The 19,104-nt window shown below is 41.3% G+C and overlaps 1 protein-coding gene and 1 non-coding gene across 2 annotated transcripts in view; one reads left to right on the top strand and one right to left on the bottom strand.

Moving 5' to 3' along the window:
- The window catches only part of LOC106568696 (amyloid beta A4 precursor protein-binding family B member 1-interacting protein), a 34,332-nt gene extending 15,523 nt beyond the window's left edge, over positions 1-18,809 (bottom strand). The window contains exons 1-10 of the mRNA XM_014139262.2: positions 18,641-18,809; positions 16,603-16,662; positions 13,163-13,250; positions 10,109-10,353; positions 8,862-8,939; positions 8,447-8,606; positions 6,409-6,530; positions 5,967-6,041; positions 5,670-5,813; positions 1,424-1,534 (exon numbers count right to left, since the gene is read on the bottom strand). Of these exons, the coding sequence (XP_013994737.2) occupies positions 1,424-1,534; positions 5,670-5,813; positions 5,967-6,041; positions 6,409-6,530; positions 8,447-8,606; positions 8,862-8,939; positions 10,109-10,353; positions 13,163-13,250; positions 16,603-16,662 (1,083 nt within the window). The 5' untranslated portion in view covers positions 18,641-18,809. The remainder of the gene's footprint in view (positions 1-1,423; positions 1,535-5,669; positions 5,814-5,966; positions 6,042-6,408; positions 6,531-8,446; positions 8,607-8,861; positions 8,940-10,108; positions 10,354-13,162; positions 13,251-16,602; positions 16,663-18,640) is intronic.
- Positions 9,495-9,547, top strand: LOC123726928 (U7 small nuclear RNA). Its single transcript, XR_006759038.1, has one exon. It is a non-coding gene; the product is annotated as a U7 small nuclear RNA (small nuclear RNA).
- Positions 18,810-19,104: the final 295 nt, after the last annotated feature.

The raw sequence follows: 19,104 nt of genomic DNA, 5'->3' as shown, positions 1-19,104 counted from the left end.
ACGGGAGGATCTTGTCAATGATCTCAAGGCAGCTGGGACCATAGTCACCAAGAAAACAATTGGTAACACACTACGCCGTGAAGGACTGAAATCCTGCAGCACCCGCAAGATCCCCCTGCTCAAGAATACATATATATGCCCGTCTTAAGTTTGCCAATGAACATCTGAATGATTCAGAGGACAACTGGTGAAAGTGTTGTGGTCAGATGAGACCAAAATGGAGCTCTTTGGCATCAACTCAACTTGCCGTGTTTGGAGGAGGAGGAATGCTGCCTATGACCCCAAGAACACCATCTCCACCGTCAAACATGGAGGTGGAAACATTATGCTTTGGGGGTCTTTTTCTGCTAAGGGGACAGGACAACTTCACCGCATCAAAGGGACGATGGACGGGGCCATGTACCGTCAAATCTTGGATGAGAACATCCTTCCCTCAGCCAGGGCATTGAAAATGGGTCGTGGATGGGTATTCCAGCATGACAATGACCCAAAACACACGGCCAAGGCAACAAAGGAGTGGCTCAAGAAGAAGCACATTAAGGTCCTGGAGTGGCCTAGCCAGTCTCCAGACCTTAATCCCATAGAAAATCTGTGGAGGGAGCTGAAGGTTCGAGTTGCCAAACGTCAGCCTCGAAACCTTAATGACTTGGAGAAGATCTGCAAAGAGGAGTGGGACAAAATCCCTCCTGAGATGTGTGCAAACCTGGTGGCCAACTACAAGAAACGTCTGACCTCTGTGATTGCCAGCAAGGGTTTTGCCACCAAGTACTAAGTCATGTTTTGCAGAGGGGTCAAATACTTATTTCCCTCATTAAAATGCAAATCATTTTATAACATTTTTGACATGCGTTTTTCTTGATTTTTTGTTGTTGTTATTCTGTCTCTCACTGTTCAAAAAACCTACCATTAAAATTATAGACTGATCATTTCTTTGTAAGTGGGCAAACGTACAAAATCAGCAGGGGATCAAATACTTTTTTCCCCCCCTGTATTTAAACATGCAAATATTCAGAATTATGTTCAGCTTATTTTCTTCCCTGCTGGCCCTCAAAACTTAGCATTTTTAAATGTTGCAAATGTACAGTATTGAGGTGGAAATATATTTTTCCCATAACATCTGACTATCAGTCTTCAAATAGTTTTCAACAAATCGATTTGCGCTTCAGTACACTAAATGGGCCAAACATGGACACTGACTTTCCACCCAGTTAGTCTAAACCCTGAACCTAGTTTAAACCCCCAAAAGTGCTCCAGGACCATTGCACTGTGACTTCAGCCAGCCTGTCAAAGATGTGTGTGTGTGTGTGTGTGTGTTACCCCGTCTGTTACCTCAGCGAGTCGATTGGAGAAGAGCAGAAGACAAATGTCCACTGTGACAAACTGATAACATTTGTTAATCTTTCCTCCAAGATGGATGGCCTACCTTGAGGATGAAGCAGAAATCAGTTGGTGCTTTGTATTTCTGTTTGTAATCAGTGGTGGTGTAGATATTAACTTTGTCAAACTGAATGAAGCACGCCAGGTCCCTGGATGTCTGCCAAGGAAGAAAAACATGAGAAAACCTAAAGTCTACTTATTCAGGTTATATCGTCGCTGTCTGATGAAAACATATTATCTCTAAAATAGAGACTTTTCAGGAAATTGTGAAAATTAACATATTTTCCCATTAACGAACACACAATTATGAAATTCAGAAACTATTTTCTTGATCCTAAAGTCATGAAATGTTCAGAGTACATTGAAGGTTGTTACTGCTTTCAAGAAAAAAATTAAATAATGAAAATTGGTAACAAATGGAGTTCCTAGGTTTTCATCAGACAACGACGATATGGATCATATCATTGGAGATCCAGTTAGTAAGGATTTCATAGAGCAGTGTTTTAGTCTGAAAAGTCCCAACTTGAATGAATGTGTGCACTGTGGACTTCCTGAGCCAATTGTTTTTAAGCGTTTTTCAGACACAACATATACAGTGCATTCGGAAACTATTCAGACCCCTTGACTTATTCCACATTTTGTTATGTTGTTACAGGCTTGTTCTAAAATGGATTACATTGTTTTTTCCCCATCAATCTACACACAATGACAAAGCAAAAACTGTTTATACATTTTTGAAAATGTGTGTGTGTGTGTATATATATATATATATATATATATATATATATATATATAAAACTGATATAACACATTTACATAAGTATTCAGACCCTTTACTCAGTACTTTGTTGAAGCACCTTTTGCAGCGATTACAGCCTCGAGTCTTCTTGGGTATGACGCTACAAGCTTGGCACACCTGTATTTGGGTAGTTTCTCCCATTCTTCTCTGCAGATTCTCTCAAGCTCTGTCAGGTTGGATGGGGAGCGTCGCTGCACAGCTATTTTCAGGTCTCTCCAGAGATGTTCGATGGGGTTCAAGTCCAGGCTCAGGCTGGGCCACTCAAGGACATTCAGATACTTGTCCCGAAGCCAGTCCTGCGGTGTCTTGGCTATGTGCTTAGGGTTGTTATCCTGTTGGAAGGCAAACCTTCGTCCCAAGTCTGAGGTCCTGAGCGCTCCAGAGCAGGTTTTCATCAAGGATCTCTCTTTACTTCAAATCAAATTTTATTGGTCACATGCACATGGTTAGCAGATGTTAGCACGAGTGTAGCGAAATGCTTGTGCTTCTAGTTCCGACAGTACAGCAATATCTAACAAATCCACAACAACTACCTAATACACACAAATCTAAGTTTAGGAATGGAATAAGAATATATACATATAAATATATGGATGAGCAATGACAGAGCGGCATAGGCAAGATGCAATAGATGGTATAAAATACAGTATATACATTTGAGATGAGTAATGCAAGATTTGTAAACATTATTAAAGTGCCATTATTAAAGTGACTAGTGATCCATTTATTAAAGTGGCCAATTATTTTAACAGTTTGATGGCCTTGAGACTGAAGCTGTTTTTCAGTCTCTCCGTCCAAGCTTTGATGCACCTGTACTGATCTCGCCTTCTGGATGGTAGCGGGGTGAACAGGCAGTGGCTCGGATGGTTGTTGTCCTTGATGATCTTTCTGGGGGTGGCAGGTAGCCTAGTGGTTAGAGTGTTGGACCAGTAACCGAAAGGTTGCTAGATCAAATCCCCGAGCTGACAAGGTAAAAATATGTCATTCTGTTCCTGAACAAGGCAGTTAACCCACAGTCCCTAGGCTGTCATTGTAAATAAGAATTTGTTCTTAACTGACTTGCCTAGTTAAATAAAGGAAAAAATATATATATTTTTGGCCTTCCTGTGACATCGGGTGCTGTAGGAATCCTGGAGGGCAGGTAGTTTACCCCCAGTGATGCGTTGTGCAGACCGCACCACCCTCTGGAGACCCATGCGGTCGTGGGCTGTGGAGTTTCCGTACCAGGCGGTGATACAGCCCGACAGGATGCTCTCAATTGTGCATCTGTAAAAGTTTGTGAGGGTTTTAGGTGACCTATTTCTTCAGCCTCCTGAGGTTGAAGAGGCGGTGTTGCGCCTTCTTCACCACACTGTCTGTGTGGGTGGACCATTTCAGTTTGTCCTTGATGTGTACGCCGAGGAACTTGAGGCTCTGCACCTTCTCCACTGCTGTCCCATCGACGTGGATAGGGGGGTGCTCCCTCTGGTGTTTTCTGAAATCCATGATCATCTCCTTTGTTTTGTTGATGTTGAGTGAGAGGTTGTTTTCCTGACACCACATTCTGAGTGCCCTCACCTCCTCCCTATAGGCTGTCTCGTCATTGTTGGTAATCAAGCCCACTACTATTGTGTTGTCTGCAAACTTGATGATTGAGTTGGGGCCTGCATGGCCATGCAGTCATGGGTGAAGAGGGAGTACAGGAGGGGGCTGAGCACGCACTCTTGTGGGGCCCCAGTGTTGAGGATCAGCGAAGTGGAGATGTTGTTTCTTACCTTCACCACCTGGGGGCAGCCTGTCAGGAAGTCCAGGACCCAATTGCACAGGGCGGGGTTGAGACCCAGGGCTTCAAGCTTAATGATGAGCTTGGAGGGTGATATGGTGTTGAATGCTGAGCTGTAGTCAATGAACAGCATTCTTACATAGGTTTTCCTCTTGTCCAGATGGGATAGGGCAGTGTGCAGTGTGATGGCGATTGCATCGTCTGTGGATCTATTGGGGCGGTAAGCAAATTGAAGTGGGTCTAGGAGGACAGGTAAGGTGGAGGTGATATGATCCTTGACCGGTCTCTCGAAGCACTTCATGATGACAGAAGTGAGTGCTACGGGGCGATAGTCATTTAGTTCAGTTACCTTTGCCTTCTTGGGTACAGGAACAATGGTGGCCATCTTGAAGCATGTGGGGACAGCAGACTGGGATAGGGAGAGATTGAATATGTCCGTAAACACACCAGCCAGCTGGTCTGCACATGCTAGAGGACGCAGCTAGTAGTGCTGTCTGGGCTGGCAACCTTGCGAGGGTTAGCACGTTTAAATGTCTTACTCATGTAGGCCACGAAGAAGGAGTGAACACAGTCCTTGGTAGCGGGCCGCGTCGGTGGCACTGTATTATCCTCAAAGCGGGCAAAGAAGGTGTTTAGTTTGTCTGGAAGCAAGACGTCAGTGTACGTGACGTGGCTGGTTTTCCTTTTGTAGTCCGTGGTTGTCTGTAGACCCTGCCATATACATCTCGTGTCTGAGCCGTTGAATTGCGACTCCACTTTGTCTCCACACTGAAATTTGGCTTGTTTGATTGCCTTGTGGAGGGAATAACTACACTGTTTGTACCATAAATGCCTGATTGGTTGGGTGCTGCAGAGTTACTTTGCTCCATTCACCTTTGCCTCGATCCTGACTAGTCTCTCTGTCCCTGCCACTGAAAAACATCCCCACATCATGATGCTGCCACCACAATGCTTCACCATAGGGATGGTGCCAGGTTTCCTCTCGACGTGACGCTTTGCATTCAAGCCAAACGGTTCAATCTTGGTTTCATCAGACCAGAGAACCTTGTTTCTCATGGTCTAAAAGTCCTTTAGGTGCCTTTTGGCAAACTCCAAGCGGGCTGTTATGTGCCTTTTATTGAGGAGTGGCTTCCGTCTGGCCACTCTACAATAAATACCTGATTGGTGGAGTGCTGCAGAGATGGTTGTCCTTCTGGAAGGTTCTCCCATCTCCACATAGGAACTCTGGAGCTCTGTCAGAGTGACCATCGGGTTCTTGGTCACATCTTGCTCACATCTTGCTCACATCCCCAGGATGCACCTTAATTTTGCTCAATTTTGAGTCTCATAGCAAAGGGTCTGAATACTTATGTAAATAAGGTATTCCTGTTTTTTATTTTTAATATATTTGTAGAAAGTTTTTGCCATTGTGGGGTAGTGTGTGTAGATTGATGAGGATTTTTTAAAATGTAATCAATTTTAGAATAAGTCTGTAATGTAGCAAAATGTGGAAAGAGTCAAGGGGTCTGAATACTATACGTTTTTATATTAGTTCATAAACTGCCTATACAATATACTGTATGTGCAAGACTATTTATTGACAAGCTGTTTACTCAACTTGCTGTGACGAAGGACATGCAGCCAAAACGCATCTGGGTTTATAATCTTTGTTTCCATTGAACATGCCATACAAATAAAGGCATTTTATAAATTATATTTAGAGTGCCTTGGTACTCCTTTCACTTCCTGTACCTTTGTCTTTCCTTTAGGCACATAATATATCCCAGATGCCCTGAGCAGGAAGTAGCGACGTTTCCACGATTTCTTGCCGTCCTCTCTCAGATACAGCAGCCCCTCCAGGTCTGGGACGATGAGAGAAGGCCCATCAAAATTTTCCTGGATTCAGAAATAAAAAATAAGGTGTGAAGAAGTGTTTGAGGGTTTGGATAAGCCTGATTTTCTCAAGAGGAACAACAAAATATTGGTACAGTAAATGTGTGTACTGTATAGGCTACAGAGAAGACTACAGGTGTGTTTGTGATAACTCACCTTTATCAGAAGTTCCTTATGCCTTTCTTTTATCTCATTAATATGTTTTTGGTCTTTCTTCCATAGGTAGAATATCTTGAAGTTGACGTGAAAAGAAAGTGAAAAGACAATGTCAGCACAAGGATATAAATAATGGAACTAAAACAAAAAGCTTGGTTTCCAGTTTGTCTCTACTTAAACCATTATTTTGTTTGGTAAAAGTTGGGAGAAGTAGAGACAGATCATTGGCTTAAATTAGAAAGCACAGTTAACTTCACTATTTTGTGTGAACTCTGGGTCATGTTCATATGGGCACACAACGGAAAACGTTTTAAAGAGCTTTGCAACAGAAAAAATATATATTTTTGGGGGGTGGAAAAGTCCAGGTAATTTCTCCCTGATTCAGTCTATTTTCTTCTGTTTGGTGCTTAATGTTTGGTGCCCTGTTGTCTACTGTACTCACCTGGGGGTCCTTGAAGAAGAGATATTTGTTGGGTCTCAGAAGGAAAATGATTTTGTTTTTACTGTCACGTGTCCATGCAGAAAGAGGCTCCACTAGATATTCATGGTCTTCAAACCCCCTTTCTGCATTGAGAACAAAAGAGGAGCCTAATTTCTTTATGAAAATGATATACATAAATCATACAATGTCATATATCTCACTGGTCATCCCCAAAGCCAACACCTCCTTTGGCCGCCTTTCCTTCCAGTTCTCTGCTGCCAGTGACTGGAACGAATTGCAAAAATCGCTGAAGCTGGAAACTTATATCTCCCTCACTAAATTTAAGCATCAGCTGTCAGAGCAGCTAACCGATCGCTGCATCTGTACATAGTCCATCTGTAAATAGCCCACTCAATCTACCTACCTCATCCTCATATTGTTTTTATTTACTTTTCTGCTCTTTTTCACACCAGTATCTCTACTTGCACATCATCATATGCTCATTTGTCACTCCAGTGTTAATCTGCTAAATTGTAATTACTTCACTACTATGGCCTATTTATTGCCTACCTCTTCACGCCATTTGCACACACTGTATATAGACTTTCTTTTTTTCTATTGTGTTATTGACTGTACGCTTGTTTATTCCATGTGTAACTCTGTGTTGTTGTTTGTGTCGCACTGCTTTGCTTTATCTTGGCCAGGTCACAGTTGTAAATGAGAACTTGTTCTCAACTAGCTTACCTGGTTAAATAAAGGTGAAATTAAAATAAAAAATATCTTAAATCATACCTAAAGTACACTAAATTACCAACATAATGTGGACACCTGCTCGTTCTTCCACAACCGATATCGACAAACCATTTCTGTATGGGCCTCACTTTTTTCACAGGGGCATTGCCATGCTGAAACAGGAAAGGGTTTTCCACAAACTGTTGCCACGAAGTTGGAAGCACAAATCAAATCAACCTTTTTACATCAGCAGATCAGTCAAAAAATGCTTATACAGAAACCTAGCTTAAAACCCCAAACAGCAAGGAATGCAGATGTAGAAGCACAGTGGTTAGGAAAAACTCCCTAGAAAGGCAGGAACCTAGGAAGAAACCTAGAGAGGAACCAGTCTCTGAGGGGTGGCCAGTCCTCTTCGCCTAGAATGTCATTGCATGCTGTAGCGTTAAGATTTCCCTTCACTGGAACTAAGGGGCCTAGCCCGAACCATAAAAACACCCACAGACCATTATTCCTCCTCCACCAAACTTTACAGTTGGCACTATGCATTTCGACAGGTAGCGTTCTCCTGGCATCCGCCAAACCCAGATTCATTTGTCGGACTGCCAGATGGTGAAGCGTGATTCATCATTCCAGAGAACGTGTTTACACTGCTCCAAAGTCCAGTGGTGGCGAGCTTTATACCACTCCAGCCGACGCTTGGCATTGCGCATGGTGATCTTGGCTTGTGTGTGGCTGCCAGGCCATGGAAACCCATTTCACGAAGCTGCTGACGAATAGTTCTTGTGCTGACGTTGCTTCCAGAGGCAGTTTGGAACTCGCTAGTGAGTGTTGTAACCGAGGACAGATGATTTTTACGCGCTACGCGCTTCAGCACTCGGCAGTCCTATTTTGTGAGACGTTGTTGCTCCTAGATATTTCCACTTCACAATAACATCAGCTCTAGCAGGACAGATATTTGACAAACTGACTTGTTGGTAAGGCGGCATCCTGTGACGGTGCCACGTTGAAAGTCACTGAGCTCTTCAGTCAGGCCATTCTACTGCCAATGATTTCCTATGGAGATTGCATGGCTATGTACTCGATTTATACAACTGTCAGCAACGGGTGTGGCTGAAATAGCCGAATCCACTCATTTAAAGGGGTGTCCACATACTCTTGTATATATAGTGTACCTTGACTGCACTTGATTGAGCTTGCTTGGTGCAATGGAACCAATGGAAGAGCCGAAAAAGTGCAAACCTGACCCAACTGGCTCAATCAAATGCTCAAAGTGTTTGACAGAAAACAAATACCACCTGAACCAAGGTCTGGTGTGTATGATTCTCACCAGTCTGCAGCTCGGGGTTGATCTCACACAGGCTCCAGTCCATGCTGTAGTCACAGTGGGTCTTCTCAAACAGATTATCCAGCACGTCCCTGACCGTCTGTCTCTCGTCCACCATCAGTGTCTTGGAGCTGCCATCACTCATCATCACCTTCACTACCAACTACCAGGAGGTACATACAAATAGCCATTGAAATATAAGTACTTATTGAGTACACTCAATATGACTGCTGGCCCACCCATCACAGAATGTTGACTTACATGGGGATTGCCATTCTAGTAATTAACAATGATTACTAGAAACATTTGCATATAGCATTTTTATCCAACTCAAAGTGCTTTGCATGATATAGGGGTAGCTCTAATCCTCACAATGTGAAGCTGTTATAGCGGGTTTAGTGAAATGAACCCAATGTACCTTCTTAACTTTGGCTTCTTTTAGCTTCTCCAGAGCCAGCTTGATTTTGTCAGTTTTGGCTTGTGCTTCGGCCTCTCCCTGGAAAAATTTGGTATACTGTTTGATTAAAAGAGCAGGAATGTGAAAAAGTGCTACACCTACATGAAAAAATACTACATTTTACTATAGAAAACTACAGTACTTACAGTAGAATTCTATAGTAAACTGCATTCAAAATGGTTAAATTTCCGTTTCATTACAAGGGTTCTATTTCTTGCTGTAAATGTTTTTTTTTTGTGGTATCCCTTGATCATGTGTAGTACTTACTATAGAATGCTGTAGTATACTGTAAAATACTATAGTAAATACTACAGTATTAACCAAAATAACACTGTAGTAAATACTACAGTAATGTCAGCAAAAACACTAGTCTGCAAAAACATTTTTTTTTACTATAGTAAATACTACTGTATCTTATTTGCATATACTTCGCTCATTCGTAATTTGTGGCACCCATAACTGAGAAACCTACATGCAGAGTATAGAACATATATTCTGTTCCGTACAGTTTCTAGAAAAAAGCAAAGGCTCTGAACTATCCGTTCATATAACTATCCGTTCAGACCTCAGTCATACCTAGCTACAGGTTATGGAAAATGTGCTCTTTTAGCATTTCTCCAGTAGGTTTCCTGAAGGAGAAAGCCTCCACTTCTATGTCAAAGATAATAAAACAAATACACCATAGTAAATACTACACTGATGTCCGCAATAACACTACAGTAAATACTTCAGTGTACTACAGTCCCTAAAAACACTACAGTAAATATACAGTATAATACAATCTGCAAAAACCCTACATTCATTACTTTAGTATATACTACTATTTTACATTATTTTAATACACCTTAGTATAAAAATACTGTAAAACTGTAGTATATACTAAAGTAATGAATGTACGGTTTTTGCAGATAGTATAATACAGTCTATTTACTGTTGTGTTTTGTGCAAAAAATCTACAGTGAATACTATAGTCATTATACCATAGTATATTTTTTATGTGGCAGTTTACTGTATTTTGGCAGTAATTAGCTACAAAAACAGAAAGGTAAGATGCCTTGATATGCAAATCAATAGAACTGCAGAACTCAAGGGCCTGACATTGTGCACCCCTGCATTTGAAACAGAAATAGTTCTGTAATCTTGGTTGAGACCTGAAGACTTGCATTAGCTCCCCTGACTAACGCCTAGGGTTACACAGTCACAGTTACCGGTGGAAGTGGTTTGGTGGGTTCAGGAGATGGAGAGGATGAGGAGGACGCCAGCGTTGACATTTGGGACAAGGAGATAGGTGCTCGGACATTTTGTTGTTGGGTGGAATAGCCAGACTTGTGTTGCTGTGTGTGGACATGTCCCGTCTTGGTTGCGCTCAGTCTCTCCTCTGTCTCTGCCAAATCTGACCCCAGATCAGCCATCAGAGCGTCCAGGTCATGATCCTCTAGCTCATTTAGAGATTCTGCCAGAGAGGAAGATGGGAAATGAGGGGTTTATCTTATCAACCCGTGATAAGACGTGATAACACAACCACTTCCCTTCTTATGAATACTTTTACCTTTCTAACGCATGTACTAGTGAACTGTGCTTAATATGGTTGCTATTGGCAAGCAGGACTTAAAATATTTGTCATATGCATCAACTCTAATTGTAAACCAGGTAGTTTGGGTACTCGATGCTAATTGGCTGAATAGTATTTCAGCCATCTGTATATGTAAGGGATAAATGCAGATGTTCTGTACATTACACTCTTAGAAAAAAGGGTTCCAAAAGGGTTCTTCGGCAGTCCCGATAGGAGAACCCTTTTGGGTTCCAGTTAGAACCCTCTGTGGAAAGGGTTCTACATGGAACCAAAAAAGGTTCTTCAAAGTGTGCTCCTAAGAGTGTACCTTGGAAATAATGGACGACGAAGCATGATGAGGCGGAGCTGAGTCCCTTTGCGTAGTTCGTTTTTCCAAGGTAATGTACAGAACGAAGGCGTTTATCCGCTAATACCACATTTGCCAAAGAAAACAATACTAAAGCAAACAATTACTGGTAGAAATAAAACATTTTCATTGATATTAAATATTAAACAACAGCAAAGGAGCTGCATTTGCATTTGTTTAAGCTGATTTCTATTGACATTCATTTGGATACATCCATAAGGAGCTGATGATGCAAGTTTTTTGCCTGGCATAGCTAGAAAAGTGGTTTGAGCCCTGAATGCTGATTGGCTGATATCAGACCGTATACCACGGGTATGACAAAACATACATTTTTACTGCTCTAATTACGTTTGGAAACAATTTACAATAGCAATAAGGCACCTCGGAATTTGTGGTATATGGCCAATATACCACGGCTAATGGCTGAATGCTGATTGGCTTGCGTCGTGCCTAAGAACAGCCCTTAGCCGTGATATATTAGCCATGGACCACACCCCCTCAGGCCTTATTGCTTAAAGTTGAAGTCGGAAGTTTACATACACCTTAGCCAAATACATTTAAACTCAGTTTTTCACAATTCCTGACATTTAATCCTTGTAAAAATTCTCTGTCTTAGGTCAGTTAGGATCACCACTTTATTTTAAGAATTTGAAATGTCAGAATAATAGTAGAGAGAAGGATTTATTTCAGCTTTTATGTCTTTCATTACATTCCTAGTGGGACAGAAGTTTACATACACTCAATTAGTATTTGGTAGCATTGCCTTTAAATTGTTTAACTTGGGTCTAACGTTTCGGGTAGCCTTCCACAAGCTTCCCACAATAAGTTGGGTGAATTTTGGCTCATTCCTCCTGACAGAGCTGGTGTAACTGAGTCAGGTTTGTAGGCCTCCTTGCTCGCACACACTTTTTCAGTTCTGCCCACAAATTGTCTATAGGATTAAGGTCAGGGCTTGTGATGGCCACTCCAATACCTTGACTTTGTTGTCCTTAAGCCATTTTGCCATAACTTTGGAAGTATGCTTGGGGTCATTGTCCATTTGGAAGACTCATTTGCGATCAAACTTTAACTTCCTGACTGATGTCTTGAGATGTGTCTTCAATATATCCACATCATTTTCTTTCCTCTTGATGCCATCTACTTTGTGAAGTGCACCAGTCCCTCCTGCAGCAAAGCACCCCCACAACATGAGGCTGCCACCCCCATGCTTCACGGTTAGGATGGTGTTCTTCAGCTTGCAAGCCTCCCCCTTTTTCCTCCAAACATAACGATGGTCATTATGGCCAAACAGGTCTATTTTTGTTTCATCAGACCAGAGGACATTTCTCCAAAAAGTACGATCTTTGTCCCCATGTGCAGTTGCAAATCGTAGTCTGGCTTTTTTATGGCGGTTCTGGAGCAGTGGCTTCTTCCTTGCTGAGCGGCCTTTAAGGTTAGGTCGATATAGGACTCGTTTTAAGGTGGATATAGATACTTTTGTACCGGTTTCCTCCAGCATCTTCACAAGGTCCTTTATTGTTGTTCTGGGATTGATTTGCACTTTTCGCACCAAAGTATGCTCATCTCTAGGAGACAGAACACGTCTCCTTCCTGAGCAGTATGACGGCTGCGTGGTCCCATGGTGTTTATACTTGCATACTATTGTTTGTACAGATTAACATGGTACCTTTAGGTGTTTGGAAATTGCTCCCAAGGATGAACCAGACTTGTGGAGGTCGAAAAAAAATTCTGAGGTTTTGGCTGATTTCTTTAGATTTTCCCATGATGTCAAGCAAAGGGGCACTGAGTTTTGAAGGTAGGCCTTGAAATACATCCACAGGTACACCCCCAATTGTCTCAAATTATGTCACTTAGCCTATCAGAAGCTTCTAAAGCCATGACATAATTTTCTGGAATTTTCCAAGCTGTTTAAAGGCACAGTCAACTTAGTGTATGTAAACTTCTGACCCACTGGAATTGTGATACAGTGAATTATAAGTGAAATAATCTGTCTGTAAACAATTGTTGGAAAAATGACTTGTGTCATGCACAAAGTAGATGTCTTAACCGACTTGCCAAAACTATAGTTTGTTAACAAGAAATTTGTGGAGTGGTTGAAAAACAAGTTTTCATGACTCCAACCTGTGTATGTAAACTTTAGACTTGTATTGTACTGTATACCACAGGTACGATGCAAAAATACTTTGTTTACTGTACTATTTTTGTTGGTAACCAGTTTATAATAGCATTAAGGGACCTCTGGGTTTGTGGTATATGGCCAACATTCCGCACCCCCTTGGGTCTTATTGCGTCAAGATAAAATTTCCACTGTTTGCTAATGTAGTGTTGTATTATGTTTCTCACCATTCAAATCTGTGAACCCAATAGAAAAGTTGTTTTCTCTCTGCGAGCTGGATGACATTTCTGAGGGCTCCATTTCATACCCAAGACTCTGTCAAAAAAATGGTTTCAGATGAAGTGTTGGCATACAGAGATTTTAGTACAGAACCAGATAGAAACTGTATGTTTTACATAACACTAATACAGATAGAGAGCACTACAACGATATCTGCAACATTTTTACATTCATTCTAAGAAAACCCTCTTTAAGGACCATCTCAGAAGCCACATTTCTAAGCTGTGCAGAAGACAGTCAAAATTCAAACCTTATACTTTGAATGCAAAACAAATAAAAACCTGCACTATGGTGATGATGTGATATCATATGAAAGTGATTATTTCATCTGATATGTCATGTTTTCATAAACGTCCCCAGCAGGCAATTCCAGGCGAATCATACACAGTGGATTTAGAAAGTATTCAGACCACTTCACTTTTTCCACATTTTGTGACGTTACAGCCTTATTCTAAAATTGATTACATAACATTTTTCCTCATCACTCTACACACAATACCCCATAATGACAAAGCAAAAACAGTTTGTAATTTCTTTGCAAATGTATTAAAAACTGAAATATTACATTAACATAAGTATTCAGATCCTTTACTCAGTACTTGTTGAAGCACCTTTGGCAGCGAGTCAGCCTCGAGTCTTGGGCATGATGCTACAAGCTTGGCACACCTGTATTTGGGGAGTTTCTCCCATTCTTCTCTGCAGATCCTCTCAAGCTCTGTCAGGTTGGATGGGGACCGTCGCTGCACAGCTATTTTCAGGTCTCTCCAGAGATGTTCGATTGGGTTCAAGTCCGGGATCTGGCTGGGTCACTCAAGGACATTCAGAGACTTGTCCTGAAGCCAATCCTGCATTGTCTTGGCCGTGTGCTTAGGGTTGTTGTCCTGTTGGAAGGAGATCCTTCGCCCCAGTCTGAGGCCCTGAGAACTCTAGAGCAGGTTTTCATCAAGGATCTCTCTGTACTTTGCTCCATTTATCTTAGCCTCGATCCTGACTAGTCTCCCAGTCCGTGCCGCTGAAAAACATCCCCACAGCATGATGCTGACACCACCATGCTTCACCGTAGGGATGGTGCCAGGTTTCCTCGAGACGTGACTCTTGGCATTCAGGCCAAAGTGTTCAATCTAGGTTTCATCAGACCAGAGAATCTTGTTTCTCATGGTCGAAAAGTCCTTTAAGTGCCTTTTGGCAAACTCCAAGCGGGCTGTCATGTGCCTTTTACTGAGGAGTGGCTTCTGTCTGGCCACTCTATCATAAAGGCCTGATTAGTGGAGTGCTGCAGAGATGGTTGCTCATCACAACAGAGGAACTCTGGAGCTCTGTCAGAGTGACCATCGGTTTCTTGGTCACCTCCCTGACCAAGGCCCTTCTCCCCCAATTGCTCAGTTTGGCCGGGTGGCCAGCTCTAAGAAGTGTCTTGGTGGTTCCACACTTCTTCCATTTAAGAGTGATCGAGGCCACTGTGGTCTTTGGGATCTTCAATGCTGCAGAAATATTGTGGTACCATTCCCCAGATCTGTGACTTGACACAATCCTGTCTCTGAGCTCTACGGACAATTCCTTTGACCACATGGCTTGGTTTTTGCTCTGACATGCACTGTCAACTGTGGGACCTTATATAGACAGTTGTGTGCCTTTCCAAATCATGTCCAGTCAATTGAATTTACCAGAGGTGGAATCCAATGAAATTGTAGAAACATCTCAAGAATAATCAATGGAAACAGGATGCACTTGAGCTCAATTTTGAGTCTCATAACAAAGGGTCTGAATACTTATTTCTGTTTCTGTTCTTTATTTTTAATACATTTGAAAAAATGTTTAAAAACCTGTTCTCACTTTGTCATTATGGGGTCTTGTGTGTAGATTGATGAGGAAAATGTTTTATTTAATCAATTTTAGAATAGGTCTGTAACGTAACAAATGTGGTAAAAGTCTTTCCTAATGCACTCTATGGTTAACAGTCTATAGAACTGGGTGACCTGCTGACCTGCATATGATCTCCCCTGGCACATAACCTAACTCTGATGAATATAGAGAGAAACATATGTTTTCATGTTCGAAGCCATGCTCAATGAAACGTTTAGCCCTTCGTGTCATGGGGTAGGAAACCCTGGATGTATTCTGAGGTCTGTTGGTCTCCATGGTCCCAGAAAGTAATCCAAATTATATATCAATCCAATCATGGTCAAATTTGAAAACATTTGATCCTCTTATGTTCAGGATGCATGATTATTCTAATCAAATGGTTATCTTCCTACATTTTAGTCATTTTAGCAGACGCTCTTATCCAGAGTGACTTACAGTAGTGAATACATCCATTTCATTTCATTTCCCTTTTTTTTGTTGTACTGGCCCCCCGTGGGAATCGAACCCACAACCCTGGCTTTGCACACACCATGCTCTACCAACTGAGCCACAGTTCCTAATTTGCATAAGACTGTAGACAGTGACACAATATTTGTGGCTCTCCAAAAGGATGACTGCCAATAAGTTTGAATTGGCATAAATACCCATTCCGTAGAGTTCGATTTAAATGTAATGTTATTTGGTCTAATTACTACTCCTGTTCTTAGAGCTACATTCATTAAAGGGGATGTTCTGTATTTTATGGTTCCTCACCCTGAAAGAAGTCTATGGGCCAGGAGAAACTGTAATCCATAGTTCGGTTTTCTTTCCATCCACTACAAACTACAGCTAACATTATCTACCGCTAGCAGCTAAAAATCTATTTAAGTGATATGGCAGCACCAAACCAGATATTGAGTTGTTTGATTTGCTCGGTTGCCCCTATCACTTCCATTTATTGTTAGCTAGCGGTGGCTAAAGTTAGCTTTAGTTTGTAGTGGCTGTTTAATGAAAACCTAGCCATCGATTACAGTTTGTCTGGGTGAGGAACCATCTAATATTAAGTTGTAAAATACTGAACTTCCCCTTTAAGAGGAGTTTACTGCTGAGTACAATGTACAATGCACATAGGTATTAGCCAGGATTCTATTAATGTCATCTAATGTTTCATCTGGCAAGCCACATACTGTACATACTTGTGTCATGGAGGGCCAAAGTGCTTGAGGACACCTTGGTGCCATGACCTTAAGTGGCTTGTGTCCATTACTCAACCCAGATAATGTTTCTCATCATTCATTTTACTTTATTTTATTTATTTGACAGGGATAATGCACAATAATCAACACCTTCTGTAAATGTTCCAGATTTAGCCCAAAGGTTCATTTCCATCTGTAGGCTCTGGGTTACACCTCTACACTGCTGAGTCTCAACAAAAACTACTTTTACACGGCTGCTGACGTATGTCTGGTTTATCCATTTCTGGTAAAACACTTCTGATGAATCAGGGGAAGTGTAGTTTATAAGAGTGGTCCCAGTGAGAACTCACCTGTGTTAGGAGGTCCATCTCTCCCAGCAGGTCAGTGAACATGGAGTCTATATCATCCATCTGTTACAGACAACAAGCAGACATATTTTAGACAAACGTCTGCACACTAGAAGGCCATCAATGAGCCCTATATACCTAAACATGATATCATTGATGTTGACATAAACACTAAGGACCATTATTGTGGCAGACAGAGAATAGGTCTACACAACCAATGCCACTTAAACTTGTAAAATCATGATTAAAGGGATAGTTCAGCCTAATTACAAATGTCCATATTTGTTTTCTAACTGGGAAAGCAGTCTATGGACAAAGAGAGGCAGTAATCCATCCTTTGCTTTTGTTATACTAGCCAATGCCAACAACCGCTAATTTGACCTATTTCTAACCAAAAACCAATGTGCCCCAGTGAGCATGTTTTGAATATCATGCCCATATTACCACGGGGAGTCTGCAATGTGACAATGTGTTATGTGACATCTAAAATTGCTTCCATGTTGCTTGGACTGTGAGAGACAAACACGTTTTCATTAGAGGCCACCAAAGTAGAGCTGCATTGACACAGAGGGCTACGCTGAACAATAAATGATCCCATAAGCAGTCTGCTGCTCTTTGAGCGAGGCCTGTTCAGGTTAGCTAATGATTTAGTCAACGTTAAGGGAAACAAACACCAGTACATGTGTAGCAGGCAGCTCTGGCCAAATGGATCATCTCTCCAAGTATGCAGTTTAGATACGAGCACCGTCTCACCAAATTTGAGTGGCCTTCAACGACCATTACTCGTTTTTTTTGTTGGTATCTTTATTTTTTGCACTGACTCTTTTGCACTGGCTCTATGCACCCTCTATAGACTCTACCCACACACTCACGCATACAGTACTACACTGACACTCCAACACACACACACACACACACACACACACACACACACACACACACACACACACACACACAGTGTAATATGGTCAAAGCCACTCACTGTACATAAATGGCAACAACAGTTTGTATTTATTCATATTACCTCAGTACTGTATGTACTGTAAATGTGCACTACACTACATACGCTCACACAAACATGCATATTGATGCCACACACACGCATGCACGCACACACGCACACACACACACACACACATATTCATATAGGTACTCCTTGTATATAGCCTCATTATTATTATTTTATTGTGTTACTATTTCGATTTTTTATTTAGCAAATATTTTTCTTACTTTTTAACTTTGCATTGTTGGGAATGGGTTCTTAAGTAAGCATTTCACAGTCAATTCTCCACCTGTTGTATTCGGCGCATGTGGCCAATAAAATTATATTTGATTTTTAAAATAGCGTAAGAATGCCACGTGGTCTGTGGGCATGCTACTTCTGCACTGACACATAAAGTGACTCACTAAAGTTTAGACAGAGAGAATGGCCAATGCCTAATCATCAACAATGATTTAGTGTGCATAGAAAGAGGTACAGTGGTTCTCGATAGGCTGGCTACATATGTTGAATGTTCTTGTGGTCAAATGGTCCCTCTGTTTTATAATTGTTTTATAACTGTTTTATAATTGAGTACATAAGCAATTACTGGTTGCTACTGTAGAAAGATGTGTTCACTTTAAAGGGGCAATCTTATTCATTTAAATGTCCAGAGTGGATGTACCAATCCCAGATTTCCCCTTTAACCAAAGATGGCTGTTGAAGTATTTCCTAACTGGCCAATTTGTATTTGTGAGTATTGTACAAAACTGTATAACTTTTTAATCATATTGCATCATAACATGAAAGTAATACAATGCCCAATATGAGAAAGTTGAATGTAACAATCACATAATTGTCTTTGGTAGTACTATGAAGAAGCATTAAAGCTCAAACCTTCAAAATCTAGACAGTAAGATAACATAACATACAATGACACTACAAGTAGAGCTTAGCATCTATTCACAGACATATTAAAGAAGCAAAGTCATGTAATAAAAGTCAAAAGACACAAATGTCAAAGATAAACAGCATCCTGTCAAAAATCACCAGAGAGCTTACCTTTCTAGTCTAATGAATCTCCTGGATTACTCTTCGGTAATAGATTAGATATAAGATATTGTATCGTTAAGTACATGTGCACCTTGCACATGTGGGGTTGAATTGGAAATGGTATGAATACTGAGACTGAACGATAGGGGCTCTATTTCCTGTTCTATGTCGAAAGTTGACCTTCTTACTGTCACATGACTCAGGAAGAGGCTTGTTTTGTGTGTAACAATGAGGTGGCTTCCTCTTCTTGTCTCCTTAATCTGCACTGGTCTGAAGACGCAGGATAGGTGCCAACAAAATGGTTGACGCTTACTGTGAATTTGCTTGCGCCTGTCCAGATTTGATGGAGGATTTAATATTCAGTCTGAAAATCAAAGGTGTTGTTTAATTTTACTATAGGTTGTCTTAAAGTGGCAATCAGCAGTTCAAACAATAACAAAGCGACACCCCACCACTGTTTCGTTAAAAAGATG

The sequence above is a fragment of the Salmo salar genome, chromosome ssa14 (genome assembly GCF_905237065.1).
Source record: "Salmo salar chromosome ssa14, Ssal_v3.1, whole genome shotgun sequence".
Lineage (NCBI taxonomy): Eukaryota > Metazoa > Chordata > Actinopteri > Salmoniformes > Salmonidae > Salmo > Salmo salar.
Note: the sequence above shows the minus strand (reverse complement) of the source record. Positions and strands in the feature narration are given on the sequence as shown.